At 36.8% G+C, this 19,482-nt stretch overlaps 2 protein-coding genes across 2 annotated transcripts; one reads left to right on the top strand and one right to left on the bottom strand.

Moving 5' to 3' along the window:
- Window positions 1-587: 587 nt before the first annotated feature.
- LOC111494612 (ubiquitin carboxyl-terminal hydrolase 6-like) lies at window positions 588-9,130 on the top strand. The gene is made up of 18 exons (XM_023144587.1): window positions 588-767; window positions 1,323-1,468; window positions 1,658-1,693; window positions 1,777-1,884; window positions 3,009-3,109; window positions 3,180-3,303; window positions 4,018-4,077; window positions 4,159-4,226; window positions 4,515-4,565; window positions 5,106-5,214; window positions 7,545-7,633; window positions 7,786-7,855; window positions 7,952-8,032; window positions 8,112-8,207; window positions 8,288-8,336; window positions 8,418-8,540; window positions 8,631-8,705; window positions 8,823-9,130. The coding sequence occupies exons 1-18, from the start codon at window positions 758-760 to the stop codon at window positions 8,876-8,878; spliced, it is 1,452 nt and encodes a 483-aa protein (XP_023000355.1). The 5' UTR covers window positions 588-757; the 3' UTR covers window positions 8,879-9,130.
- A 1,074-nt stretch (window positions 9,131-10,204) lies between these two features.
- On the bottom strand, window positions 10,205-19,210 carry LOC111494609 (serine/threonine protein phosphatase 2A 55 kDa regulatory subunit B beta isoform-like). Its single transcript, XM_023144584.1, has 15 exons — window positions 18,869-19,210; window positions 18,253-18,743; window positions 16,566-16,669; window positions 16,361-16,459; window positions 16,120-16,239; window positions 15,330-15,527; window positions 14,774-14,865; window positions 13,186-13,304; window positions 12,308-12,431; window positions 12,074-12,197; window positions 11,300-11,368; window positions 11,113-11,204; window positions 10,953-11,030; window positions 10,813-10,883; window positions 10,205-10,708 (listed from the first exon to the last, which is right to left on the bottom strand). Exons 2-15 carry the CDS (start codon window positions 18,362-18,364, stop codon window positions 10,572-10,574), a joined length of 1,539 nt encoding a protein of 512 aa, XP_023000352.1. The 5' UTR covers window positions 18,365-18,743; window positions 18,869-19,210; the 3' UTR covers window positions 10,205-10,571.
- Between the last annotated feature and the right edge of the window lie 272 nt (window positions 19,211-19,482).

The raw sequence follows: 19,482 nt of genomic DNA, 5'->3' as shown, positions 1-19,482 counted from the left end.
TTTCGAATGGAAAAATAGCTAAAGCCTAGGAGTATATCTGCCCGACTATCTGTAGTGAAACGTTTGAGTTTTCTCATCTTATATCTTTTTAATTGAAAATATTGTCTATTTAATAGAAGAATCGTGTAAAAGAAAAACATATAAAAACTAAACTTTCAGCTTTGCATATCCTTTCTGATTAAGGAATCTCTTTTTTCTTCGGGTCGAGGTAGTCTTTTCGTCTAACTAAATGGAAATGAGAAATAGATTTTCATTATAATAAGACAAATGAAAAGTGATGCAAAAAGGGGAGTGTCTATTCAATAATCATACTTTACATAAAGTAAATTTTCACCCCCACTTTTTAATTTTCATTTCCAAAAATTTGAAGTAAGCATGTCATGACTTGAAATATCGGACGTCCGGCCATGTCTGGTTTTTTCAATATTTCAATAATTTTTTTTTATTTCAAGATATTCTAAAATATTTATAAAAGGTTGATAATTGATGGTAGCACATATTGGATTAATTTCTTTTTGAAAAAAAAAAGTTTATATTTTTTCTTGTTGTTATTATTAATTTAAATATGTAATTGTTTGGACCCGTTTGATAAGAAAAACATGTGAAGCGATGTATATAAGACATCGGAGTTGGCAGGCGAACTGTAATGCTTTGTTGAATCAGCAAGAAATCCAGAGGTCCGCTTTACCGCTTCTCCAAGACAACTCTTCTTCATCCCCTCCGCCCATTCTTCTCGCTCTGTCGGAATCCATTAATCATGATTAAAGGTTAGAGCACTCGCTCGATTCTCTGTTTCATTTCTTCTTTCTTTTCACTTTGTTTTGTTTAACCATCTCAGATTTTCTGATTGTCTTACTCACAATGATCTTCGACAAGTTTCAATTCCATGTTGCCTTTCTAGTGTTAGTGCCTTGTCAATTGCTTTGTGCTCTTTGTTTTATTTGCTGCTGCCATTGCCATTGCCATTGCCATTGCCTCATTTCTCTTTTGCCATTGCTTCTCATTTGGGATCACCCTTCTCTTGATGTACGTTTTTTATAATCTGTGTGTCTAGCTGTAGCACGTGGTTATGGTTAAAGGAAATGATGTGCTTTTGCTAGTACCCATCTCGGCCAAAATTAGTTTCTTGCCTTATCATGTCATAGGAAGAAATTTTAACTTTGAACTTCTTGAAGTGAGAAAGATCAACTAGTTACTTAAGTTGTGCTGGAAGAAACGATTAGAAGTTATGGAATTCATATTAAGTCAATCTTAATATTGCCCTTCTGCCTGAATTCCTTTTTTGTTCCTTTATCTAACAAATGGATATTGATATCTTTTAGTGAGTGTAAAGTGGCAAAAGGAGCTGCTCCGAGATGTTGAAATTGACACCAGCCTGCCCCCATATGTTTTCAAGGGCCAGTTGTTTGAACTCACAGGGGTACCTCCTGAAAGGCAGAAGATCATGGTTAAGGGTGGCATACTGAAGGTTAGTGGCATCTCTTTATGTTTCTTTTGAGGATGATGAATATGCTGTTGAACTATTATTTCTTCATTCTCATTCATCGCCAACAAATAACAATGTCACCTCTCTCGTTTCTGATCAAGCTTAGTAAGATTTTCCAGAGTGATGGGTGATATCTAATCATATCTGATCCTTATATCTTTTACTGAACAGGATGATGCAGATTGGTCGACTGTAGGAGTAAAACAGGTAGCCTAATGTTATACAGCTTTCTGATAGATTTTTGTGGTTCCAAGTTTACTTCTTTCATTTACATGCTTCTCCTTTTGTAGGGCCAAAAATTAATGATGATGGGTACTGCAGATGAGATTGTCAAGGCACCAGAGAAGGACCCTGTCTTTATAGAAGATCTTACTGAAGAGGGACAAGTTCTTGCAGTTGTAAGATTTTTATTATGTTCTGTTAAGTTTCAGGAATCCATTTTCAGATACTCTTGTCATAAAATGACATCCATGTCCCCACCTGATAGTAATTTAATTAGGTTGATAGTTTCCTTTAGTTGTTTCATTGTATAGGATAACTGGAAAAATACTATTTAAGGTAAGTTTGTTTCCAGATGATGGACTGTTAATATAGGTTTTGTGCATCATAATGGGACCGTGAGGTTTTTCTTGTATAAGCTAATGTAAAAATTTCATCGAAGTATATGCAAGTACGAAGGAACCAAGAGCTTGAAGAAAAGGAACTCAATAAATCACCCAAAAGAACAAAACGAAACTCTGAAAGTGAGCCCCCAATTATAACAATAAATAATGAGAATATTATGAATTTTGTCAGACTAAGAAACCTATAATGAAATATTGCACTGCACAGAACTTTTGATTGTTCTTCTTCATCCAGTGTTAAAGGATAGAAGATGAGAGATGGTAAGGGATTCAATAGAATCAAATTTTGTGTAGGTAAAATTGTGTAAACGAGGAAAACAATCTCTTGTGAGCATCGTGGATAGGGAGGTCTTATACTTCCTCTTAAGTCACGGTTCCAGTCCTCCTTGTTGCGTTTTAAGAGTTTAAACAAGGAAAACAAACCGAGAAAAGCTAGACCCAAGTTCTCACAGCATTTATCTTCCCAGCTTCAAATGCCTACCAAAGAAACTAAAAGCAAAAATGTACCAGTGGTAAATGGTTTTCAAGGGTGGCAATGGGTAATGCTCACAACCACATTAGAGTGTGCCACTCATCCAAATGAAATCCGAAGGTATCCATATCCACTAAAAGCTAGTGCTGTCTACGGTTTCTCTTAGATGAAAACCTCCTCAACCAAATGCCGCCTCTTCCCCATGCCACAACGCCAAGCCTTAGGCACAACAGGTCACTTGTGCAAAAATATTTCTAAATTTGTCATCTTTTCATTCTGATTTTTCTCTATATCTTCATCTTGCTTCTTCATATTCGTCTGAACTATTTTTATGTTTATATAGGATAATTATTTGTTTAATTGGACATTTTGATGCTGAACTACTTCGTATGATTCATGATTTTCATCCAAAACTTTGTTGTTTCAGGGTCACAGCGCTGGTTTGTTTAATATGGGAAACACATGTTACATGAATTCAACTTTACAGTGTCTGCATTCTGTTCCTGAGCTCAAGTCAGCTTTGATTAAGTGAGTTCCTTTACTTGCATTCTTCATAAATCTTCCTGCAGCAACAAATATAATTATTGGCTTGAATCAGGTACTCTAATGCTGAGCGTAATGATGTGGATCAAACTTCCCACATGTTAACTATTGCAACCCGGGATTTATTCCGCGAGCTTGATAGAAGTGTCAAGGCAGTGGCACCTATGCAGTTCTGGATGGTTAGTGGTTTTCATAAAACCAAGCACTATTTCCTTTCATATGATGGGGTGAAAATTAGTATTCATAATTTCATTATTGATCATTTCTCTGAAATAAGGTTAACTTCTATGAACGAAAAGGGCCAAAACAACCTAAAGACATTAGGGACAAAGCATCCACATGCCACAGACTAAGGGTTTTTACAAAAAGCTTTGTGTGATACACTCCAATTTGATCAGAATTCAACTCATCACTTTATCTTTAAAGAGCCTATCATGTTTTTTTCCTTCCAAAAGGACCCGCAAAAGAGCTCTGGAAGCGTGATTCTAAACTAAAGTAGTCTTGCTTTGTCTTTCACTCTCCATCAAAGGGTCTTGCTTGGGGAACCATTTCTCTCTGATTATCTTCATCTATATATGCTCGTTGTGTGATACTTCTTTTGAAGCCATGTACTAGGCCGATCTGGCAATCTTCTCAAGGATGATATATACCAGATACTAACATTGAACTCCTTTCTTCTTTGGATGTAGATATTCATGTGAAAAGTTGACTTCACGAAGTCAATTTGTAACTCTTCCATTTCATTTCTTTGTATGTAATCAGAATATATTGGAGTTTAGTTGTAATTAATTAAAATTAGATTTCCTGATAACTTATTTTTGGAAGATTTTTATCAGCACGGTTATTTATGCATTGGATTAGGAAATAACTTGTTTATTGTCCCATTTTTCCAGGTGCTGCGGAAAAAATTTCCTCAATTTGGCCAGATGCAGAACAGTACATTCATGCAACAAGTATCTCAGATTTTGAACATTTTGACTGTGCTCTTCCAAGTCCTTAAATTTAATATATTAATTAAAGCTTAAATTTGACAGGATGCTGAAGAATGTTGGACACAACTTGTATACAATCTATCTCAGTCCCTTAGGTCAGCAGGTTCAAGGTAATTGCATCTTGGTTTTTAGTGCTTTTCTGTAATTTCATTTGGCTAATCAAAATGTATGTATAAAACAAGAATATTGTCTATCCACACTTCCAAGCTCCTCTTGACCTCTATGGTTCTTGAACCATGGTTAGATTAACTTACATGTTATTTTCAGGCCGTGTGTCTTGAGGGATCTCTCAATGTGTCTGCTACCTATCTCTGTTTCTTAATTCTTTTCTTTTTGTTTCATCTTTCTTTGAAGAAATATGTAGTTTAAATTGAAATTTTTGTCATATTTACTCGCAGTGAAAACCCTGATGCTATAAAAGACCTATTTGGCATTGATCTTGTAAGCAGGTATGACATCTGCTAGCTATTTAATATTTCGGAAATATATTCCTTAAAGTGGTGGTTTTAGAGTTAATACTAATCTGTATATATCTTCATTTCCCATTCTACACTCCACACCTATTCAATCGCCATGGATTCACGAACTTATGTTCGGATAATCACAAATTCAAGATGTCCCTCTGCATGTAGTTAGTATATTATTGATAAGAAGCACCAGGTTGTCAATGTATCGTTTTGTGGCTTACCTTGTTCCAAAAACCATATTTCATGGCAATCTCCTCATCGGACTCACTCACCATTCCATTGAAGTTTATCTGGTTGTTTCTTAATGCAACATGCATCATGATGATCATTGCCATTGTCATTAACTTGCAGAATGATCAATTTCATTCTGTTGTACTGACTCACAATGTTTTTTTACTGGTCCTACTGGGAAAAAGATTTTCGTACAACTTTCCTGTTTCCTTTCAAAAGACAAAAAAAAAATCAAACGTATTCTTGAAATTCTGTCCTGTTAATTTGACGATGGTCGTTTTATGGTGTTAGAGTACGTTGTGAAGAAAGTGGAGAGGAAAGTTCAGAAGCAGAATCAGTTTATTCACTTAAATGTCACATATCACAAGAAGTGAACCATTTGAGTGAAGGATTAAAGCATGTAAGTCCTATTAATTTGGAGATTGTTTCTTTGCTCATAGTTGAGTGCAAACATTTTTTTGACTACCGGTTAATAATCTTCTGGCACTCATTAATTGGTTGTTCTTTACTTGGCTGTTCTTTTCGTCCAACATTTTTGTTTAAACAAATGATGAAACAATGGGGGAAAATAGGGAGAACAGGAAAAATGTTTTGTTTTCTTGAACAAGATTCAAACTTGATACAAACTCAAGGACAGAGTGAAAAGAAATCAGGGAAAATATTAGTAATATACTGAACTGTTTCCATTAGTTCTGATGGATAAACGTGAGAAGTTTCTAAGTCAGGTAACAAGATGTATTTAGGGTATGATTTTTTCCCACTCAATGATTGTTAGTTTTATTTAGCTTAAATTACATGACTATTCCTTGATCTTTCTATTTTATGTTTAATAAGTTCCAATTTAAAAATGAGTAATAACTCCCTAAACTTTCATTCAATTTTGTGTCTAAAAGGTCCTCAAACATCCAATTTTGGAAAATCTATTATGCACTTCAAATTTTCATTATACTTGATTTAACCAAAACCACTTACATTGTTGCGTGATCAGTTACTAAAGTGGAGTTTTATTTTTTGGAAATACATTGAAGTTTTGTGTCTGAAGTCCATAATTTACTGGGTAGGTATGACTTTTATCCTCTTTGGAAGTCAAGCTGGTGGTTCTGAGTTGACCAGTCTGCATTGTTCAATCTGATTTGCTGCCTTCAGTAAATTTTTTTTTTTTCTAGAAGGTAGTGCTTTTCATTAGTATTTGAAATGATAAATTAGTAAATACAATAGCTTCTATCAAAAGCAAGACTCGCCAGTGGAGTTTTAAAAAAATCACCCCAGTTAGTACTAATGAGAAAGTCAGAATAGTTGCAAAAGTCATTAAGAACCCATCATGGAATTTTGCTACCTCCTCTGCTTGCCTCATTCTAAACTACTTTCTGTTGCACCTGGTTTAATTTTCTTTTGAATCTCCATAACCACTTTCCTACTGTGGCTGCAAACTACGACCATCTTCTTTGGGATTGTCGGCTCACTTTCTCCCTTTGGAGTCATCTTTGTCAAAATCATTGGGTGGATATGGCTTGAAATAGATGGTGTCGTGCAATATTGGCGAGGTGCTCATGAACCCTCCATTTCTTGATGAGGGGAAAGTTGTGTGATAGCCTTATTTTTCCCCATTTTGTGTGATACTTGGCTTGAGAGGAATAGTAGAATCTTTAGAGGGTCTAAGACGTTGAGTGAAGAGGAACAGTAGAATCTTTAGAAGGTCTAAGAGGTCGAGTGAGGAGCTTCGAGGATTGGTTAGATTTGAATCATCTGTATGGTTGTTTGTTAACTAGGCTTTTTGTAATTACCAGCTAGTTCTCATTCTTTTGGACTGAAATTCATTCTTGTATTTAGTTTTTTGGGGATTTTTATTCATGGGCTTTTTTTTTTTTTTTCCCCCTTGTACATTCTTCCATTTCTCTCAAGAAAGCTTGGTATCTTTAAAAAAGAAGTCTTGGGGGAAAGGAACCAACTTCCAATGCACTCGTACACTTTTTATCATCTAGAAAACCATCTCCCTCTCCAACAAAGCGCTAGAATCACTTGACAAGGAATCAATCTACCAAATTTTTCTCCATTTATCAAGCTTGTACAAGAATTTTTAGGTAGTCTGTGCTGTGCATTAATAGCTTGCTTCAAGATCTATAAATTGAGTAGACCCACACTCTCTTTGCTTGCTTCTGTTCTAATTTGTCACTCCTAGAAGGGAAGGAGGTCCTTTAGCTCATCATTGTTAGAGCCTTCTTATGGTCCATTTAGAATGAGCGTAATCTTTGAATTGTTCAGGGTTAGGGTTGTTCATCAATTAGTTGCCATCGGTTTTGAGGGAAAACCAATGCCATAAAATGGAAATCAACTGTTTTCTGTTGGTGCAGTCAATCAACCGATGGGGCTTGAGTGAGCCGCAACATCAGAGAGGAGATGGGGCTTGGAATGGTGAACAAGTGTGGGGAGAAAAGGGGGGGCCAGAATGATGTTGGAGAGGGCGAGGAGGCGTGAGTGGTGTTAGCGAGGGAGTGAGCGGCAGGGTTGTAGATGAGATGAGAGTATGTGAAGAATAAAAATGAGGTCCTAGGGTTAACGGGTTAGTTCAATTGAAGGAGGGGAAGGACTTAAATGTGCTCACCCCTATCCTATTTACTGTTACAGCCCAAGGGCAGTGTTCTTTATTTATTTTACTTTTACACCAAAGTACTTGATTACTTTTAGGGATCTTCTTCGTGACAAATGTTCTTTTGTTTCGAACTTCTGTAGGGTTTAAAGTCAGAAATGGATAAAGTGTCTTCTTCACTGGGGCGAAGTGCAATTTTCTTAAAGGAATCTCGTATTAATAGCCTGCCAAGGTAATGATAATCTTTTTTACGCTGAAGTTCTATTTAGTTCTGCATTGCCTCCTTGATAATAGATCATTTCAGTGAGAAATCCACCTGCTCAATTCTAAATTAGCATTGTACCATGAGAAAAATATAACAATTATTTGTGGTTTAATCTTAAGGTATTTGACAATTCAATTTGTCCGCTTTTTTTGGAAGAGAGAATCAAATCAGAAGGCCAAAATTTTGAGGGTAATAATGCCAATAAGTTTCTTATGCCCTTCTTTCCCATCTTGTTTTTATTTATGTATAGCATTCCATAACCTTTTATCTTTCTTTTCATCTCAGAAAGTGGATTATCCTTTGGAGTTGGATGTGTTTGATTTGTGTTCAGATGATCTCCGGAAACAATTGGAAGCTCCTCGACTGGTATAGTCTCTCACCTATAGTCTTTGAAGAAGAAACTTATGGATAGTTGATCTTTTGGCTTTTGTTCATTGAAATATAGCTTTTGAGGAACGAGGAAGACAAAAACCTCGGTCTGAAACCCCATGAGAAGACTTCGGATTCCACGGACAAGGATGCGAAGACGTCTGATGGAGAAGTGAGTCAAAGCCTTCATTCGCAACCTTTGATTAGTTATATTTGGACCTTCTTTTGACTTCCAATTCATGAAATATGCAGGGCACGTCTACTGGGAATGAGGCACAGTCAAGTGTTGCACCCCAAGAAGGTACCACTTTCTAAAAGTTGAATATCGGTTCTTCCTTCTTACTATCTTAGACTCTCACCTTTTGATGATTATCTATCTTAGATGCCCCTTCTTCTGACAAGGAAACACAAATGACTGGCATCTATGATTTGGTAGCTGTGTTAACCCACAAGGGGAGGAGTGCAGATTCGGGGCATTATGTTGCCTGGGTCAAGCAAGAAAGCGGTTAGTCTTTTAGAACGAATACGCGTTTTCATTAACTACTATTCTGTAGCTTACTCGAAATACAAACTATCATCAATGGCTTTCAAACAGGGAAGTGGATTGAATATGATGATGATAACCCGATGGTACAGAGAGAAGAAGACATCTTAAAGCTGTCTGGTGGAGGTAAAGCTCACATGGGAACTAATTCCTGGACTGTTTTAGTAACCTGAATTTTCAATCTCCAAACATCAATCCATTTAGTAATGGTTACGTTTTGTTCTGATATTTCATGTATTTTAGGTGATTGGCATATGGCATATATATGCATGTACAAGGCTCGTGTTGTCCCCAAGTGATCTCGATCACGTTCAAACCTAATGTGAGAGCTTCCACGGTTGGCCCTGTGTACACCAAGTATTTCTTAAATGGTTTGCTCTATAGCTGCTTGGCTGAAAGCAAGCCGGGGTCTGGTTAGATACTCTTCTTAGAACCAAATATGTCATCTTGAAATGTGTGGTTCATTGAACACTGTTTGATTTGCTGCCTCAAACGTTATTGCTCGTTTTCTAATTCTGTTTGGGACAATGCAAACTTTACTATTAGCTTTACCCGCTTCGTTTATCCACTGGGAAACCATTTCAAAGCTTGTGGTGGACATGAAACTAACCTAAACCATGACCAAACCAATATAACTCTGTTCTCCGACGATATTTGGTTTGATACAATTTGCATAAATAACAAACCATCAGAGGATTTTGTATGTAAAAAAATGGTACCCCATGCATCTCAAAATTTTTGGCACAACTACTTAGTTGTCATATCCCCTATTCGGGTTATATGCTATCAAAGTTATTCGGATTATATGTTTTCAACGTATTTCCTCACTCACAATTTCTAAATTAATTCTCTCTCACGACTCATGGCTTGAGCATATGCTAACATTGTCTGTTAAGTAAAAATTTCTTGACTAAGGCTAAATACTCCTAAGTTTCTTTATTCGATATTTACTTTTGATGAGTTACTAAATCCATTGTACTTAAAATATGACCACGGGAAACAAAGGAAAGGCCACATGAATGGTCTAAGGCCATCATCTAACCGGTGTTAATATGTGCAAATCATTATGCCACTTGAGAACTCCTGTTATTGATGTCCTCAATTCAAAACTCGATTTATAAATCAAATAGCATCAGAGAAGGCATATTGGTAATTGATGAACTATCATCTCACATGAAGTTGACAAATAAAAAGGGTGAAATTAGCTCAAAAAGTAAGCATAGCCAAACACTCCCAAGAAAATAAATCCAACCCGTTCAAGGGAATCCATAAACAGTCTTGACTGCAGTTAAAAAAAAAAAAAAAAAAAAAGGCATACAAGCTCCAATCTCACTTCACCTGGTTAAGCTATAGATATCCACTTGGTCCCTAATGTAACACAAAGAACAGAAACAGCAGGCAACAGTAAAATCTGATAAATAAGGGTCAAATAAATTACCACTCAGTGATGACACAAAGAATCAATGAAAAAATGAAGCTGTGAAAGTATATCAAAAGTTTCATCCCAACCAAGATTATGAATAGAAACTACACTTTCTTTTTCCTCGTAATCTTAAGCCTAATCGCGGTTGCAAATATTGAACATTCGTTTATAGTATTTTTGTTGTAGGAGAGCTACAATCACATTCTTTTTTTTTTTCCTTCATGGCTCCAACCCAAAACAATCTGAAACATAACTGCACCTTCTCTTTTCAGAAGAAGTTACAGGGACATGAAAAGAGTGAAAAAAAGAAGAAACTAAGTAGTATTGGAGGGGGGAGAGGGGGTCAGGACGAGGACGAGGACGAGGACGAGGGAGGAAAATGAGATGCAGCCACTGCAGAGAAATCAACATAAACCTTGTGGAGGAGGATTGTGTGGCAGCCAACTTTGTATCCGGGATACCAAAAGCACGTTCAATGGCTGGAAAGAAATGGGAAAATAGCTTTCTCCGAGAGAAACTCGAGAAAGTTGACCGAGCAATTACGTTTTCTTGCTAAACCATAACCATGTTTACGCATAGTACATGTACAAGCTGTTAGCAGCAGCGCAAGCAATCGAGTTCTCGGTTGGGTGCCAAGCTAAATGAAGTAACTTTGTTGTAAAATCAAAGGAATTTCCATTTGCATCATTCCCAGGACTTTCTGCTCCTGCTATGGCATGCCCAATAGGGAGAATGTAAAATATATATGCCACACAACTGGAACTAATAATTTGGTTTGTCAATATGTGAATAGAGAAGGGAAACGCAGACCTCGTCTTACGACTCGTGATATACTACTGCTCAGAGACCTGGCAGGCCTTGAAGGGGTCTGAACTTGACGCCTGCACGTACAATTCAAACTTGCATAAGCATTCCCCGAAATCAGATGAAGGCACACTCACAAAAATTACCTCATTGGATTTTTGCTGGCTTCTAAAGTTGTAGCCTCTGAACTTCCCGATATGCAGCCGAACACACGAAATAGGTTACTGAAAACACAAATGAACAAAGTAAGGTTTATGTCACATAAAACGAAAGGCATATCGAGTTTTCTAGAGCGGAAGACCTTACCTGTAAGAGCCTGTAGCCACTCGCAATCCATCTCCGCTCAAACAGCACTCAAACTTATCAAATATTGAATCATTTTCATATAGGTCACAGAGCTGCATGAATATTCAAAGAAAGATGTTACCAGCAAAAATCAAAGATAGCAGCATATTTAGTATTCAAATCTGAGTTTAGGGGCAGATAGTTCAACCTTGGGTCTTAAATATTCATGAACCTGAAATGCTGCTACTGGACCAGAATCCATATTAATGTCCCACAACTGCAAACAAGTAAACAACTCGATTCATAAAACGATAACCTGGTGCAAACACAAACAATCTGAACTTTGTTGACCCTATTGAAACTTTAAAATATGCAAGAAAAACGCCATAAAAAACACTTCCTACGATAAAATTTAAAATCGCTCAATAATGCATAGACAGTAAGAATGAAAATCAATAAACAAGAAGCAAACGGGACAAAATCTAAACCAAAAACAGGTGGAAGCTAGTGATCTATATTTAAAGGACAACCCATTTACAAAGCTAAGTATAGCAGGCATTTACAAAAGATGAAGCAGCCCAAGAGATTAATCAAGAAAAACTTCATCACAACCTTCTTGTGACATTACCCAGCATTAACTCTATATATATTCTAACCCAAATTCACAAGAAAATATCTTCCTTGAATTAATATCTCCAAAATTCCAATTATATGCTTTCCTCACACTCAATGGATTATTGTTGCAGATCTAGTCTATGGGAGATTTCTAAATGCACATGAATAAGAGAGTTATACAATATGAACAAACCCAACCGTTATCTTCATGAGCCAAAGGCTTCTTTTATCTGTGTGGGGGGTGGGGGGTGGGGTGGGATTGCAATTATGAGAGTGACCGAGAAGATTATCAATCGAAAGGATAAAATTGTAACACAGTTGCCAAATATCAGATGCCAATAATGTACGTCAAGAAGAAAATTAAAACCTTAAGAGTCATGTAATCACGACTAAGAATGTATCTTCCATCCTTTCCAAACTTAATATCAGAGATCGAAGCAATAATCTCAGTAAAAAAGGATCTAGAACCAGGTGCTTCCTGCTCCTCAAATCTGCACCCAAGTGGAATTTCTCATGAGTTCTCAGGTCCACGGGGAATTTTAATTGTAATATGCAGAATACGAAGAAATTATCGTTTTTTAAAACCAGTAGAAGCACTTACAATTTGGCGTGAGAGTCACATAATGCTGACTGCCGCAAATCAATTAGGCGAATGGATCCTTTTGAACTGCTATATGCTAACATATTGCAATGAGTAGGATGAAACTCTGCAGATGTTATCACCTCTATAGAAGCACAAGGAAAATTTAGAATCTGAAGTTTAAAAAGATAACAATAACAAAGATGAAGACGGATGTAACGGCCCAAGCCCACCGCTAGCAGATATTGTCTTCTTTGGGTTTTCACTTTTGGGCTTCCCCTCAAGGCTTTAAAACGCGTTTACTAGGAAAAGGTTTCCACACCCTTATATAAGGTGTTTCATTCTCCTCCCCAACCAACGTGGGATATCACAATCCACCCCCCTTCAGGGCCCAGCGTTCTTGCTGGCACTCGTTCCTTTCTCCAATCAATGTGGGACTCCACCAAATCCACCCCGTTTGGGGCCCAACATCCTTACTGGCACATCGCCTCATGTCTACTCCCCTTTGAGGAACAGCCTCCTCGCTGGTACATAGTCCAGTGTCTGACTCCGATACCATTTGTAACGGCCCAGGCCGACCGTTAGCAGATATTGTCCTCTTTGTGCTTTCCCTTTTGGGCTTCCCCTTAAGGCTTTAAAACGCATCTGCTAGGGAAAGGTTTCCACATCCTTATAAAGGGTGTTTCGTTCTCCTCCCCAACCAATATGTGATATCACAATGAAGAAGAAAGAAATAAAGGAGAAAAGAATCCTGAAAATATTACACAAATTACATTCCTCAAGTGCCCAAAGTCAGAAAATCTCTCTCTCACTCTCCCTATATATATATATATATATATATCAATAACAGCCACCAGAAGGAAAACCCAACCCCACTGACCAGAACTTCAACACCTTACCAGTCAGATCCTCCATGTTAGCAGGCTTGACATCAACAATATTGAAACTTTGATTGCTAATTTCCAAGTTCCAAAGATTTATCCGCAGATCATCAGCTGATATAAAAGTTTCTCCATCACTATAAACACAAGGCAAGATAACATAATTGGTTACTAAAACCATGCAAAAAACCAGCAAGACTGTAAATGGAAATTACATTTCCACAAGTAAATCATAAAGTTGTCTAATATTCTCTCTCTCTTTTCTTCAGCAAACCTAATTTACAGTAGAAAGACTTCATCGCCAAAAACATAAAAGCAATAAACATACATATATACATGTCAACTGAGTGTGAGCACACAGATGTCTGATTTCATGGCTGCATACACGTATAATACATACACACATATACAAACTAAAGATAGGAAAATTTTGACAAAACCCGAGCTGACGTGGAGAGGAGATGGAAAAAGCTAACCAAAATGAAACATTTCCATTATAAATTTCCCTTCACTATTCAAGGGTTACAATGTAAGGGCAACCATCAAGAATTATTTGAAATTGAATGAATTCATTAACTTCTATAAACAGTTTGAAGTAATGAGTTGGGAAAATTTAAGGTGTCATCAAAATAAGAAATTCCAACTTCAAGTCTCTGTATTATCACTATTTTTTTTTCTCTTCCCTATTGTGATATAAGTAATCTATGTCCTGAGCCTCTTTAAACACAACAATATTCGAGCACAAACACAATTAATAGTTTAAAAGGATCCAGAAGCAAAAATGATCAATTTTGAAGGAATTTTAATGCCTTTCAATGCCTGAAATTCCGGAATCTGCTGGCTATTGGGCAGCTTTCTTGCCAACCTCAATTCAATAATTTGCGAAAGAAAATTAGGTTATCCTATTTCATAAATGTAGTAGGTGGTGGAAGGCTGAAGAGCGAAAGAAAGTAGAGGTCTTCTCAAAATTCATTTTAAGGGGTCTTAATACCCATGATACAATTCAGAAAAGAAATTGTTTATGTGCTCTCTTACTAAGCAAGTGTTAATTTTTGCAGAGAAAAATGTTGAGGATGCTGATTGACTATATTTTTTTAGTAGAATTTGGCAGCTCTCATTCGCTGGAAGCATTGACGATCTTATCCTTCAGACACTGTGCGGCCATCTGCTTGTTTTACAGAGTTCACGAACAAACATATCAAAGAAACTTCATGGAAAATGCCTCTACTGCGGATTTGGGGACTTAAAATTAGGGATTCTTGGGATCCACGGGATATCATTGGATCTTTATCCTGTAACTGGTGGAGAGTTAAAATAACAGTTCATTGTAATTATGCCACTTTAATAAGATCAAATCTCATGTGCTTGATAAAAGAACATTAAAATCAAATAGCAGGACGCTGGCTAGTTGAGCACATATTATTTCAAAAGGCATAAGGTTATCAAGTTTAGCACACAATGAAAAAGCAAGACGCCGAAACAAGTTTAGCGCATATTATCTCAAGGGGCATAAGGTTATCAAAGGAGAATGTTCTATCAAGTATTCAAAAAGTTTAACAGAATGTACTAATAAGAAAACTTAGGGTTCCAGCGAAAGACACCAAACCTGTTATTGGAGATGGAGTTGATATGATAATCATGAGCATGGGCATACACTCTTCGACATCTAGCCATCAGGTTAGTCTCATGGGTAGTTACCTGCAAAACTAGTAGCTTAAGAACTGAAGGCAAAAATAATTGAATAAGTCGGCGTCTTGTTTTTTTATTTCTTTTCTTTTAAATTCATGTTTACAATCCTAGCCAAATTTTAACTGAAAACAATAGTTACAGTAGATGTACTCTTCTTTTTAAAAAAAAAAAAATGGCAGTGTCAAGAGTTTTCAAAAAGTGGAGTAAAAAATAAATAATTAGTGAACAAGCTTCACTTTTTAAGAGAGAACTAAAAATAAAAATAACATAAAACAAAACATTTATTAAAAATAACCACTAATCAAACAAAACCTTAGTTAAAAATAAGCAGTAATCAAACAAAAACTTGAACTAAAAATAACCAATAATGAGCAAATGGCTACTCAAACTATTAGTATGAATAGCACCACCGTGAATGGCATGAAACTAACAGCAATATGTATGATCAATAATACAAGTGGGTGAGGGCCTACCACTGGTAAGCGTAGTGACTGTACGCCCCTTACTGGAAATGAGAGGTCGTTATTGAGACACCGGTTTGGGGATCCTCCATTTGCAAGATATGTTCCAGAGCTACTTGAATTGCTCGAACTTGCATTGCTGCCATTTCCAGCAGATTTAGAAGGATCCACATTCATGGTAGAAACCTTTTTTACCTTCTTTTCTTGCACCTGATCCACACTCGAAACAAAAGAAAGAAGTAAATGGTGCAGAACAAACACCAGCAAAAAGACTACAAAAGGACAAATATAAGTGAAAGTGGTTGATTTTTCATGTTCATGTAGGGGAGAGAGAAAAGGGTCTTCTGACTCGTTTCAAAATACTCTACATTTTCATTGTAGATGAACTTAAAGAGAGAATCATCAAAGTTCAGAATAATTCTTCTGCATTAGGCACTAGTAATTCATAAATTTTGAAATGCGATGGACACGATAATCTAAAAACGTCTGCCCCTGGTATCTACTGGACTACCATAAGCAAAGCTTTAAGTTTCATCCCTTCAAAATTTATGAACCTTAAAGAACAAGTAATATGAGGTTTAAACCGAGTAACCTCCAGAAATATGCAACCAAGATATTTGATATAATTGCTAAAACCTTTCTTATGAAAAAAAATGAACTTTCATTGAGAAAAATAAAAAAAGAAATCCAGTGACCAAGATATTCGTGGGCTTTGTTGTGTAATTGCTAAAACATAAAACCAACTATCAAATCCAGTGTCCACCATATAGAATGATAACAAGAGATAAAAGCAGTAGCCTACCTTCCAGTATTTGATAGTTTTATCATTAGTAGATAACAGAAATAAGGCACCATTAGCTGGCTGGCACCATCTGATTTTGTTAATTTTTTCCTCAATTTCCAAACTCTTCAGATAGTCAAACTGATAAAAAGCAAGACAAATGAATAATAAATATAAATGCAATAGAAGTCGTTCATCGTTCATCATTCATCCAACAAATAAAAGTAATAATCAACCACAAAACTAATGGTAGAGAGAATACCTCAGGTTCATGACTCTGAAATTCTGTTTTATAACGAAACTCTGGATGCCTGCTAATTGCATTATCTGTCCTCTCCAGATCCCTTCTAGATCCACCATGCTACAAGTTAAAATGGATAAAAAAGAGTTAGATACTAAATAACACAAGAAGCAATAAAGATATTAGGGGCGAAATAACAAAGCAGTCATGATTCCAAGAAACGAACATCTTTTGTATCTGTCCTCTCAAAGAGCACCACCCGGCCACCACGGTCACCAGTAGCAAGATGATCCCCGCTTTTATCAAATTCAATTGCTGAAATAATATCGACTGCCAAAAGGGAGATGAATAGAAAATTTGAGAAGTTCATACAAAGACAAATCAAGATAACTGAACTATGGAAACGGCATGCATCAACTTGTTGCTTTTAAACTAACTAAGCAGAAACGGCTACGATAACATATTAAAACATTTTCATATATTGCAGATCCAAGCAGCCAAACCCATTCCAAAGCTAAATAGACACAGATAGATTGAGAGAGACATCTTTTCATGCTGGCACAAGTGAGTTGATGTGGAACGCCCATTCCCATAATAACTTGACTGTTCAAAATAAAAGCCAAAATGTAGATGAAAACACAGAAGATGAACGATATCTTTAACAAGCTTGATAGTTCACCTCTACCTTCATACAGTGGAGTGAGGGCCTACAACAGAGATCATTATCTCAAGGAGTTCTGCAGTTAGGAAAAGGAAGGGAAGTGGTACAATGAGAGACGAAACAGCTGGGCCGTGAAAGGCAATAGAAGTTTGAAGACTCCACAAAGAAGCATCTGGGAGCCCAAGACGCATAATAACGAGTAAAAAGAGAGAAACGTAGACAAAAGAGGTCTCAGAAATACGACTTCTGTCCTAATAACATAAAGCCACGAGAGGCAAAAAGAAATACTCTCCACCAATGCAGATCATAAAAGGGAGTTACAACATGGCTCAGCTATAGCACTCTAAGGAAAACCAAACTTTCCTTGGAAAGAAAACAAGTTCATTCCCAAAAATGATGACAGATCTTAGGATTTCTCTAAAATATTCTAATTTTTCTCTACAACAATTTCTAAAAGAACGCCTCGACACCATTTTAGCTTCATGTAATATGCATACAACACCACATTCCAAAAGTGGATTGCGAACGTAAATCTGTTAAAGGTTAGTTCATTGCAGTACGTTTAATACACTTCTCAGCTCATGATACGAAATTTGATACACTTTTTGTCATATTACTTGCATTCTGTTTTCACATCACGAAGTGAAGATCCAAACCAAGCTCCACAGCTAGCAAACACCAAGAATCAAAATTCTACCATACCATACGAGAACGTCCAGATAAACAGGAACCAAACATTTTTCAGGCTTGATTTTGACCAGAAAGCTAGACACGTTACATTAAAATTACCCAGCTTTCAAATAATATTGAATGGGGGATGGATGAAAGGGATATCATATCAGGGAGGAGTCATTCCACACAGTTGGGCAATGCTCTTTGCATTCACTTACAGTAAATTCAATCCAGAAACTCAAAGCTATTCCAGAACTCACTCACCAGGCTTAGGTTCGAAGCTTCTCACTAATCCTATCAGCGGAAGGAACAATGATGTGCACAATCTTAGAAGAACATCTAAATTAGCAAGCTCAACTCCCTCTCATTACAGAACCAAACCAAAAATTCCCAGCAAATTAACAGAACGAGATAGAGATCCACAACAGGATTCCAAATTAACAGAACGACTTACAATCTGTAACAGATCGGAGACCCGAAAAACCCTAATTGCAATGGATGCCCCCAAATTTTAATTGGATCGAGAAACCCCAAATGGGGAAAAAAAAACATTTGGATTATAGTAGAAAGTGAATAGTACCTTCTTGAACTTCTTCACCGGCTGTACGTTCGCCAAAGACCTGGGAGAATTTCCAGTCCAGCGGCTGCGGCGGGCCGGCCTGAGCTGCAACGACCTCGTTTCCACCATTCATTTCGCCAAAAAAAAAAACGCAAATCCAAGCAACTCCAGATAGGAAAAATCCAAATCCACCAAATCAAATCAATGCATCGAAGATCCCTTTCTGGGTTTACAAAAACCACCGCTTGGAAACAAACCCCGTCAACGATTTTCGAAAACCCAGAAAAACAAATTGGAGAAGAAGAAGAAAAAAAAAAAAAAAAAACCAAAACAACAAAACCAAAAGGGGAAAATCCAATTGTTGTTGTTGGTGCTGCTGCTGCTGCAGATTTCAATCAAAGCATCGCGAACTGGGAAAAAAGGCCCAATTCCCCTGCGCCTCCCAGAACTTTCTCTCTCTAAAAGTCTCTCCCCTGTGTATGTCTCGTCTCTCTAAAAACCTTTTTCTCTCTCTAGAAGGAGAAAATCGGGATTAAAACAAGTCGAACTCATCAAACCGTCCAAACACAACGAAGAAAAAATAAACAAAAATTGGAAAAAGCTCATGTACATAGATCAGTTTCATAAAGTTACAAACCCCAAACATATACCCACGAACGAACACTTGCTCTTCCTTCTTCTCTCTCTCTCTCGCTCGATCGATCGATCGATCAATCAATCGTGCGCGCTTTTTGTTTATAAAGATCTTAGACTATATAAATTCCTTCACAAATTTCACTTCTTGTCACAGATGGGTATCCGATTTCGCCGGATGATCCATTTGAGTATACGCTATGATTGGAGATGTGATATCAAAATGCGGCTCATGCTCATTGGTTCCTTACATTCCCCAACTTCCCTCTTCCTTCACCTCAACAATTACCTCATTTTCCATTTTCAATCTCTCATTTTAATATATTATCAATTACATAAATCACATAAATGTCCAAATTTTCAATCTTTTTTTTTTTTTTATCTTCTAATATTATAAACTATATAGTAAGACAAAATGAATCCTCTTCATAACTTAGAATTTAATAAATGAAATTATTACCAGCTCCATCATACCCTAATCTTATCATTTCTCTGTTTCAAACTTCAAATGGGCCCGGGTAGATTTGTTAAGCCCATTAAGGCCCACATTCTTCATCGGGTTTTTCTGTATGATTGACTCCACGATGGGCCGGCCCTTAATACTATAAAAGCCCATGG

Source organism: Cucurbita maxima, unplaced genomic scaffold, assembly GCF_002738345.1.
Source record: "Cucurbita maxima cultivar Rimu unplaced genomic scaffold, Cmax_1.0 Cma_Scf00020, whole genome shotgun sequence".
Taxonomy (NCBI): domain Eukaryota; kingdom Viridiplantae; phylum Streptophyta; class Magnoliopsida; order Cucurbitales; family Cucurbitaceae; genus Cucurbita; species Cucurbita maxima.
The sequence above is the reverse complement of the archived record's forward strand: the minus strand, read 5'-3'. Positions and strand labels throughout refer to the sequence as shown.

Excerpts from the sequence above, each read along its gene's own strand:
- LOC111494609 (XM_023144584.1), bottom strand. The coding sequence starts at position 18,364 with ATGAATGGTGGAAACGAGGTCGTTGCAGCTCAGGCCGGCCCGCCGCAG. Across the intron at positions 13,305-14,773 it reads AACTCCATCTCCAATAACAG|TGATGGAGAAACTTTTATAT; the intron begins GTTTGGTGTCTT and ends TTGTGTTTATAG. Across the intron at positions 10,709-10,812 it reads ATCACGAGTCGTAAGACGAG|GAGCAGAAAGTCCTGGGAAT; the intron begins GTCTGCGTTTCC and ends ATGCCATAGCAG.
- LOC111494612 (XM_023144587.1), top strand. Across the intron at positions 8,337-8,417 it reads AAGTGTTGCACCCCAAGAAG|ATGCCCCTTCTTCTGACAAG; the intron begins GTACCACTTTCT and ends TATCTATCTTAG. Across the intron at positions 8,541-8,630 it reads CTGGGTCAAGCAAGAAAGCG|GGAAGTGGATTGAATATGAT; the intron begins GTTAGTCTTTTA and ends GCTTTCAAACAG.